We start from the raw sequence: 9,649 nt of genomic DNA, 5'->3' as shown, positions 1-9,649 counted from the left end.
TTGTCCTTGATGCAGGTTCCGCATGGCCAGAACCCGCGGGCCAGAAGCTTGTTGTCTGTGACAAATAAACTAATCCGCTAATTAGTTCGGCGCACTCGCCAAATATTTCATGTTTTCTTGATCAACGTACTAACAAAAAATGTTGTCTGGTCTATTGTAATGGTTCAAGTGCGTGATATTGATTCGACTGTCACCAGGCCGAGGACTGACACGGCGGTGCTTCTTGGTGGAGAGATTTGGAACCTGGTCGATTTTGTTGGAAAGGTGAATTGATACAAGATAGCCATGGAGGACTGTCGCCCAATCTGTCAAAGGACAGACACAATCTCCCACCAGCAGGAATACGAGCGCGACGTGAGTTTTTTTTTTAGGTTCGTACCATTGTGTACATTGTGTACATTTCCGAAGAGAAATTTATTATTAAAATAATTAAGTAAATGAAAAAAAAGCAAGAAAAAGAAGTCCTACCGAGATTCGAACTCGCACCATTTGTCAGTGTGCATCGCTGATCTTGTTTACTGAATAACAACACGTGCGTTTCTTACTTGATGACGTCAGGCGAAGTTACTGAGCTCTGATTGGCTGTCAATGTACACAATGGTACGAACCTACCTGTAAAAAAACTCGCTGGCGCGACACGGCATGGTGCTGCGATCTACCAGAAGTCACTGGCATGGTGCTGCCATCTGCGAGAAGTCACTTGAACTATGGTAGAGACAATTTCATCGCCTATCCATTCCAGGCGCTGGCATGGTGCTGCCATCTGCGAGAAGTCACTTGAACTATGGTAGAGACAATTTCATCGCCCATCCATTCCAGGCGCTGGCATGGTGCTGCCATCTGCGGAAGTCACTTGAACTATGGTAGAGCCAATTTCATCGCCAATTCAGGCGCCAATCTACCGATGCAATAAAAGGGGGGATAAAACAACCAGGAGGGGGGGGTCTTTTGATAAAAAAAGACAAAGCATTTTTCCATTCACAGTTATGTTATATTTAGTATTTACATATGAACAATTGAAATAATTTACATCACATTATTTACAACATAAGATTCTAAACAAGAGAATCTGAACGCAATTTTTGAATCCCTAAAAAGTTTTCTATTTGTCTATTCTGCTCCCCTATTCAAAATGCAAGGCAAACATGCAGCCCAACTGGCTAATTCAGCACCACAAACTGACAAAAGTTTTCGTGGCATTTTTGTTTCATAGTACAGTGGTACATGTCAACCCATTTAGACAAAGTAACCGGCTTTCTCCTTCGGTCATCTCTCCGTCTTCGTTAATGCAAACACCTGGCAGTAGTCACAGCACAGTTCTTTTATCCAAGACAGAAAACCACCCCTGGTCCTTGGCTCCTCAGATATTTGCCACACCTAATCTTTCTGCCTGGTCTATTGTACTCTGTAGATTTTGGTCGAAAAGTTCACATCTGAAGATACAAGGAAGAAAGCGCTTTACAACTTATCAACTGGTGCAGCGTGATTTGAGAATTACCAAGCAATCACCATCCTGAAGAAAGGGCTTTGTGACAATAGAGCCCAATGCATCTGAAGAGTCGTCCAAAATGTACATTTTTGGAAATATTTGAAACCTCTCGACTTGTTTGAAGAGCATCTTCTTTTCAAAAGTAATTTGCTCCCACCAGACTTCTCAAGAGGACAGGTGGAACAATCCAACAATGGCTGGGTTTTAAACACGTTTCCTTTTTGTATCACTTTCAAGATGAGACACCAATAACTCATGAACTTACCTAATTGGCATATCAATGGAATAGAATGGATTCTTCAGGGCAAAATCGGCGTAGACTTCATACAACTTTTTCAAGAGTGCTTCTAATCCTGTCTGTTTTGGGTCGGAGATTATGATAAATTTGATTCCTGGAAGATAAAATAGAACCTATAGCACATAAATTAAGGGGACGCAGCTATGTTTCACAAGTTTGTTGTGTGCCTAGCCAGTCTGGTCTACGCTCCACCATTTTGTTTATGCTCGTATAATGTGAAAACCCCTTAAAATGTTGACAAATCTCCCTCAATAAAAGCTTCACTGGTCATAAAGGTAAATTTCCTCCCATATTATGTATATTATTCTAGATTCTTCTATTCCGTTTGTAGCTGCGGAACAACTAACCAGTTAGAGTTTGTGAGCACCATAATTTGAATGTATCCGTTTCTAAGACCTCTATTCCAGAAGACCGAGGCTCCGGAGAAAGTTGTGAGCCAATTGCAAACAACCTGGAATGTGAATGAAAATAGTATGGCGATTTTATAATAACCAGTTTCAGAACCATATGAGGAACTATTCTATTGAATATAGGTTATTCCTATAATACAATACATTCATAGTGATAAAGGTGAAACAAGTACAAATTTTAGATATAACTTCCGTCAGTGCATGTGAGCATTTTATGTCCAGTGACTAGCCAGGTCAAAGTAGGCTACTTAACTTGACATATGTATACAGGACACTAACCGGAGTTTAGTTTAAATTCAGGCAATATTCAGGTGGACTGGACAGAATCTGTGAATTTCAGGACTACATTTAATAATCTTACTTACGAATGGAACATGCTAGCCAACATTATCTTTTCATTGGTGGTTAGCCGCGGCCGCCCAAATTTAATGGCGATCGGGTAGTTTTCTTCATTGGCTATGGTCTCCAGGATGTCACGGCCATCTTCCAATGAACGGCCTGCGGAAGGAATGCCGTTGATCCCAAGGACAGTGTGGCCAACTGAAATGGAAGACATGCAATGGTTAGAAACAATCAAGCAATAAAAGCATTCAATTTCAACAACAGTAACACTGAGTGTGACACGTCGACTTTTTTTAATTTAGCCTTGACAGTCTCACTAAACACAACAAAATTATTATGCAAGTGAACATGGTGAAGTAGGGCCCACAACACATTTTTTTGGCCTTGGGACGATATTTGATGCAGACCACCTTCGAATAAGTTACAAACCACCGAGTTTCATCACCTGATCATTTTTTGTAACACCCTGAATGTTGGCCTACAAAATGTACAGGGCCAATGCACTACAGAACACAAGAGAAGGGGCGGGTCTTCACCTTTCACGCCATCCCTTTGACCGAAAGCTACGACAATTCTTTCATCAAATATCTTTAGAACCGGTTCTAAGGGATAGCTGAACGTGTATTCAACTTCTGTTTTAGGCGCAGAGTGGTCATAATCATAGATTAAACCACCCGCACGATTCACAATGAAAACTGAAAAAATCGCCATGTTGATTTTTGACCTCACTGGCAGAAAATAAGAAATCCCATTGGCCAGAAAATAAAAATAATTCACCTGTCAAATTTGTAGAATAGAACAAAAGGTCTATAACAATTATGTTCATATTTTTCAAGGCATAAAATATCACCTGTTTCAACGAATTTAGCCATTTGACAACATTTTGTTTAAAGACAAATCAGAAAAATGGAAAACTGTGTTTTCGTTGGCAGGCAAAATGGTTGTTTTTCGGACTGATCCGTGCGGCATTGTTTGCGTGTTAATCACATATATCTCAGTATTATATGCAGACTATGTTGTAATCAGGCATCTGGTTATGCCTACTTTATCAGATACGTAAGTTTCCCTCACTACTGATGGTCAAATCGTCAAGATATTTGGTGCGAAAGATGGGCGTAAAAGCGAAAAATCTCGGAAAAAGGCTGTGGCGCCACCTGTTGAATTTTAGTGGAACTGTAGAACAGGTCTCCTCTCATTACTTTTTTGGCATTTCTCTTCTTCTTTTGTTGAATTTGTCATCTCTGTTGCTTTATAGGTTTAACTAACATAAGGTTTCAGAAATTCAATGATCAACAGCCAAATTTAGTGACCGAGACGGCGGTGTGTGTCGACGTGCCACACCCATCACATTTATCACTTATCAGCCGATTGCGGATTGAGCATCACACCGTCAATGGCGTCATGAAGAAATCATGGCCATTGGCCATGTTTGGGTTACGCTAAGGTCTCTGTTTAACAATGAGGCCTGCAGATGGGCCCCATTGATACCAGGGCCAGGGGGGTACAAACTACAAGGGTGGTCCAGACAAACACGTACGTGTTACACTAACAGAGAGTGACACCTGCAGTAGTGCAGGGAATCGAGCAAATAACCATAAGCACTTTCTCTCAGACTCAATTAGAACGTCTTGTATTGTTCCTGCCTTCATCGCAAGTAAACCTCCTTTCAGGTTGTGGGGTTCAATCAATGCACTGGGATTCAACTCGGTCTTATTCCTGCTGATCTTCTCACACATGAGAGCGGTGCTGTCCGACCCAGGGATCATACCTCTACCAGACACGGACATTGACTTCAGTGATATCCATTCCGGTCAAAAGAAAGTAGAGAAGGTGAGTATTGGCTGGGAATTGTCTTGGTCCCAATACACCTGGTTATCCTGGTTACCAGGTTCATGTGTGACTCCTTCATTTTAAATAAGCAGTGCGGAGAATTTTCGGCTTGTTTCTTTCCAGGGTGGTGATGAGTGGACAGTATGCATGAAATGTGAGACATATCGGCCGCCAAGAGCTCATCATTGTCGGATATGTCGGCGATGTATTCGTCGGATGGACCATCACTGTCCTTGGTGAGTTGATCCTCGCAACATTTATTAATAGCCACGATTTCTGACATCTTCTGCTGTGACAAGTTGTAAGACTAGAGCAGACCTCACTTTGTCCCCAACATTTACCTTGGGATGGAAATGTCTAGAGAGCTTACCATCAAACCACAGCATGTAATCTCTCATAGTAGGTTGATTATAATATATAAACTGTGATCAAAAGGTAAATAGTCACAATAGATTTCACAGAGGTTCAAGGTCTGTTCTCTCATGCAAGGCCCAGCCCTGTATGAAGTAGGATAAACACGCAACCATTTTCCGCAACCTGTCAGTTCAATTAGTTAATCTTTTCACATCTTTTCAGGATCAACAATTGTGTTGGTGAATATAATCAAAAGTTCTTTATACAGTTTCTGTTTTATACTGGTAGGTGAATTTCAGTGTCAATCTTAAGTTTTAAAGCGCCCTGCCTAATCAGTCCAGAGTAACTATTCTATGGTGCATTGTAGTAAGCCTATAACTAATCACTGTATAGCTTGGTCTAATTGGGTCTGGGTACTTGGAAATTTCTAGTAGAGGTGTTCTTGGCAGCTCCTTGTCGTACCGAACACCCAGGGCGTAAGATCACAAAGCGACTGCCCACCATTGAGTTTGAAGGCACAGTTTGTGTACATACTGGTATGAGAACAGTTAATCTCAACATCAATGTTGAAATTTTCTCGATGAAATGTAGACTTGAAAGTCTAAACTGATGCCATTGTCATTTCAGGTCTGGCGTCTTTATATGCCATCTCTTTAGTTGTTGTGTCATGGATTCTAGACCCGATGGGTGAGAAGTCAAAAGAAGCCAAACATATGCGCATGTAAGTCCTCCAAGTTGTACAGAATTCCCTCAAGTCGCCTGTCCTAGAGCGTTTTGCCATAGAGTCGCAGAGTTTTGTGGTCAGGGTGGTGTCCTTTGGCCAGTATTCCTCTCTATGGTTCTTGATCTGGAACCATTTGGAAGTTAAAACTTAAAGAAACTTTATTCTAAAACTATTCATTTCAGTACAAAACTATATGAAAATAGTGTTTCTATCTTTCAGAGTTCACACCATAATTCTCGTGATTGAGTGTATAATGTTCGGTTTATTCGTCATCGCTATTGGATGTGATCAAATGCAGGCAGTACTCCATGATGAGACAGCCGTTGAACACATACAGCGGAAGGGCCCGCGAAAAGCTAAGCGACCGAAAATATCTTTACTGGCAGACGTGTTTGGGAATGGTAAGTTGATAAACAGGAGTTAGTTTGTGTTTTTTTTTTACACTGTTGTTAGGCCACCCCTCAGTTGAGGACAGCATTGCCAATCCCAAGACTAGGCATGCAGAGCTTTCTGACTACTCACTCTCTGGGCAGCTTGTTGAGGCACCATGCTGGATCATGGGGCACCAGAAAATCGCCCTGCTGTCCCAGGGGGCACCAGGCTGCCGAATCTGTCACGTGTCCTAAGTTAGTTTGGCCAATAAAAGTTCTATATGGTTCAGAATTGAGTACAATGGGGTGATGGTAGTTGACTGATAAGAGGACAGCGATGCCTCCTGACTGTTATTTAATGGTGTATAATTGGCTCTCCATATCAACAGAGTCTCCCTGATATTAAAACTCTTCAAACTTCATTCCAGGCCCCATGTATACCTGGCTGTGTCCATTTTACACACACCCCATTGGACCACCCGGGCCTAGCAGTACACATGTCGTGTGACCCAAGCCAGATGTGGGCGTGTCTATATTACATAGGTCTGATTCAGACTGGGCACATGTGACTGTGAGGGAGGTTAACGCCAGCATGGCTGGATTCGATGACCATGAAATGCATGGTCAAGAGCTGCACCAATGTGCTGCACGATTTGAGGAGGAAAACTATGGAAGGACATACAATGCAAGCTTCAAAAGCAAAGGTGGAGCACTGCAGCAAATTGTTGGAAGTCATTCAGGAAAGGAGGATAGATATGCTGCTAGGGAGTCAAGAAATGATAGACGTGTGGGCCCCAGTCATGAGTTAAAGTCACACCGGAATGTTTCTGATAAACATTTTAATAATACTACAGTAATGGACTCCATTGCACATGGAAGTAATCATGAAAAGGTTCTGAAACTATCCTCTCATATGACTGGACCAGATACGGCGGACCCTGTTGGAAACTTTGCATGCAGCAGTAGTACCTCTCAGGTTCCTCTCTCAGATCATCACCCACTGCACTTTAGCGATGCAGGGCCAGTTTTAGAATTGCAACACGGTGCACCTAGCTTGGTAGGTGCAGGCCCAGCTCTAGGAATGCTCAACAGTGCCCCTAGTATATCACATACTAGTCCAGCTGTTGCACTACACAACAGTGCACCTAGTACAGGAGGTACTAGTCTAGCTGTTGAACTACACAACAGTGCACCTAGTATGGGAGGTACTAGTCCAGCTGTTGCACTACACAACAGTGCACCTAGTATGGGAGGTACTAGTCCAGCTGTTGCACTACACAACAGTGCGCCTAGTATAGGATATGCTGAGCCAGTACTAGCACTGCACAACAGTGCACCTAGTATCATGGAATGTACTAGTCCGGCTGTTGAACTACACAACAGTGCACCCAGTTTAGAAGGTGCTGGGCCAGTACTAGCACTGAACCAAAGTAACGCTGTATCAGACTTCCGACAAGTCAAACTGTCACCAGACTTGTCATATTTGGAGGCACTCAGTCAGAGTGTAGAACTGCACGAAAGCTCTACTGTACTAGATATTTCTGACTCTTATGTAAACAAGGACAGCGTTTTTTTGTCCAAATGATACTTTTTACCTCAAGCCTTATGAACACGATTTATTTGTGAAAGGATGTATGTAGTACTTCCTGGTGACCAATTTCCTTAGCCTCCGACATGTCTGATGAAAAGATTGCTATTCATGTCATTGATACATGTAATATTGTAGAGTGCAATATTTTGAGATTGACCTGTTTGAGAGCATCCTGTATTACAGCCAATGAGGGGAAATGTCACAGGGGTTTGTGTGCAGAGCCCGAGAAGTGAGCATTCAACCCTGCTCAGGATTGTCGTGTGAATGTTCATACAAGTACATGTACCCTATAGATTCAAATACTTATACTGGCAGATCTTTCATGGTGATATCATGAAATTTTGAAGTCGATTGAATATTTTCTGTTTTTGTTTTGGAAGACATCTCTATCAGCAAGTATGGATTAATACGTGCTGTCGGTTATCGTTTTGTTAGCAAATGCTCTACTGAATGTATGTTCAGTGCGTGTGCTTTTATGCTGTTGGCATTAGTTCTCGATAGAATTCACAGGTAAAGTGGGGCTTTCTTTGTGATATTTTGCTTGTAGCTTCACATTGCATGTGGTTGAAGTTAGGTTTGTCCACAAGGATGAGGTCTGTAGTTCTCACAGGAGACTGGTTCTCCTGGAATGTTGGGTGATGCTCTCTTGACCCCTGGTTCAAACAGCTCTCTAAAATGATACATGTTTTTGAAATACAGTAATATTCTTTTAAGCATTGTGTTTTGTTATGACATAAACCCGTTCACTGCCGGTTGGGATTTTGCTCAAGATAGAAAATGTCTGAAAATCGGATATATTATTGAAACCATGTCTCATTGGTACTCGAAAGTACTCGGTGAGAGCTTCCCCATGAGTGGGGTGAAGTTGATTTCACATTTTCAATTTGGTGAAATTCATCCTGGCATTGAAGGGTAAATACGTATTTGAGTTTGTTCTTGCATAATCATGTACAGTAACACATTCTACTATTGTTAGCTCTCTAAATGCTATTGTGTAATCTAGGATTGAGAAACGATTTAGATGCATTGTTTACAATACATATTAGGTGGGTGTACAGATTTTAAAAATAGCTTTGACATGCCTTTGTTCTAGCGTAAGAAGTTTGTATTTTGAGACTGGCAACTGTACTTTATGCTATTGTATTTGTTTGATGCCTCTAGCTACAATGGTAATCAAGCTAGGTATTTCATGTACAGCAATGCCAGTCTGACCACATTGATTATGTCAAGGTGTCCAGATGTTCGGTCAATATCACGATTGCTCTACAGATACACAGAAAAAATGTAATTCGATTGAATAAACTTAAATCTGTGACAATTTGTTTGGATAATACAATTATCATAAGGTGTTTTTATCGTCTGTCTTGCTATTTATATGTTTTTTTAACAATAAAGGTATTGAAATGAATTAGTGACTCTTTTGCTTTTTGCTTGTGATATGTGAGTAGACTGAAATGGTTGGGATGGAAAAAGGGCTACAGCAGTGACTTTGACCGAGGATTCATGCACATCTTGCAGGTTGTCGAAGACTTGGGACTATAACTGTAACACGGAAGAAGTGGTCTGACGTTATTTTCCTGAAAGGTCAACTGATGGAGGACACCTTGGGGTTAGAGGCTTAATTTCATCACTGTAGTGACAGAGACCATCTCAGTTGTGTAATTGTTGGAACTATTCAGTTTGAAGATACACTGCAAGACATCAACTTGGTGAAAGGTGGTGAATTAACAGCCTGGCACCGTGTTCAGGATATCGGAGGACTTCTCAGATCAGTCTGTCACAACTATTCACATGACGAGAATGTCTGGTAGGCCTATAGCTCGGAGTGTAGGAATGAGAAGTCACCTATATTGACAGAGACACATACGAAATGCCACCTCAGAAAGCAGAGAATAACACGGCAGAGTACTGTTGCAATCAACTGGGGACTTAGACAAGTATATACTTAGGGTATACATGCTTCCCGTAATTGATGGCTTGCATTGGAACTAACTTTTTCCCCCTTGTCCGTCATTAAAGGCATTCAAGTGTGTTGGTCAACCATGACTATCTCCTTTGTCCCTCCACTATAAGGCCTAGTTTCCCCTTATGACATCACTATTTTAGACACTCAGCGCCCCAATTCTGGAAAGGTGTACATGTGACCCGCTCTACCAAAACTGGGCGCTTGTCGCATCTGAACTTGACAGGTTGATACGGATTTGTTGTTCATTTCCCTATTGTAGACCTTTTGTGTCACA

The 9,649-nt window shown here is 41.7% G+C and overlaps 3 protein-coding genes across 3 annotated transcripts; 2 read left to right on the top strand and 1 right to left on the bottom strand.

Annotated features, from left to right (window-relative positions):
- Positions 1 to 980: 980 nt before the first annotated feature.
- On the bottom strand, positions 981 to 3,280 carry LOC135502168 (trafficking protein particle complex subunit 4-like). Its single transcript, XM_064794795.1, has 5 exons — positions 3,076 to 3,280; positions 2,563 to 2,737; positions 2,135 to 2,238; positions 1,755 to 1,881; positions 981 to 1,433 (listed from the first exon to the last, which is right to left on the bottom strand). Exons 1-5 carry the CDS (start codon positions 3,248 to 3,250, stop codon positions 1,361 to 1,363), a joined length of 654 nt encoding a protein of 217 aa, XP_064650865.1. The 5' UTR covers positions 3,251 to 3,280; the 3' UTR covers positions 981 to 1,360.
- A 72-nt stretch (positions 3,281 to 3,352) lies between these two features.
- Positions 3,353 to 6,427, top strand: LOC135502153 (palmitoyltransferase ZDHHC3-like). The gene is made up of 7 exons (XM_064794781.1): positions 3,353 to 3,595; positions 4,210 to 4,369; positions 4,493 to 4,605; positions 4,946 to 5,007; positions 5,351 to 5,444; positions 5,667 to 5,848; positions 6,247 to 6,427. Exons 1-7 carry the CDS (start codon positions 3,477 to 3,479, stop codon positions 6,324 to 6,326), a joined length of 810 nt encoding a protein of 269 aa, XP_064650851.1. The 5' UTR covers positions 3,353 to 3,476; the 3' UTR covers positions 6,327 to 6,427.
- On the top strand, positions 6,321 to 8,801 carry LOC135502148 (coagulation factor V-like). Its single transcript, XM_064794773.1, has one exon. It carries the CDS (start codon positions 6,411 to 6,413, stop codon positions 7,401 to 7,403), a length of 993 nt encoding a protein of 330 aa, XP_064650843.1. The 5' UTR covers positions 6,321 to 6,410; the 3' UTR covers positions 7,404 to 8,801.
- Positions 8,802 to 9,649: the final 848 nt, after the last annotated feature.

This window comes from Lineus longissimus, chromosome 18 (assembly GCF_910592395.1).
Source record: "Lineus longissimus chromosome 18, tnLinLong1.2, whole genome shotgun sequence".
NCBI classification, from domain to species: Eukaryota; Metazoa; Nemertea; class Pilidiophora; order Heteronemertea; family Lineidae; genus Lineus; species Lineus longissimus.
The sequence above is the reverse complement of the archived record's forward strand: the minus strand, read 5'-3'. Positions and strand labels throughout refer to the sequence as shown.

Coding starts and splice junctions, on each gene's coding strand:
- LOC135502168 (XM_064794795.1), bottom strand. CDS start 3,250: ATGGCGATTTTTTCAGTTTTCATTGTGAATCGTGCGGGTGGTTTAATC. Junction 2,738..3,075: donor TCAAAGGGATGGCGTGAAAG/GTGAAGACCCGC, acceptor CTTCCATTTCAG/TTGGCCACACTGTCCTTGGG. Junction 2,239..2,562: donor TTGGCTAGCATGTTCCATTC/GTAAGTAAGATT, acceptor TTCACATTCCAG/GTTGTTTGCAATTGGCTCAC.
- LOC135502153 (XM_064794781.1), top strand. CDS start 3,477: ATGGTTGTTTTTCGGACTGATCCGTGCGGCATTGTTTGCGTGTTAATC. Junction 3,596..4,209: donor ATGCCTACTTTATCAGATAC/GTAAGTTTCCCT, acceptor ACCTCCTTTCAG/GTTGTGGGGTTCAATCAATG. Junction 4,606..4,945: donor ATGGACCATCACTGTCCTTG/GTGAGTTGATCC, acceptor ACATCTTTTCAG/GATCAACAATTGTGTTGGTG.
- LOC135502148 (XM_064794773.1), top strand. CDS start 6,411: ATGGCTGGATTCGATGACCATGAAATGCATGGTCAAGAGCTGCACCAA.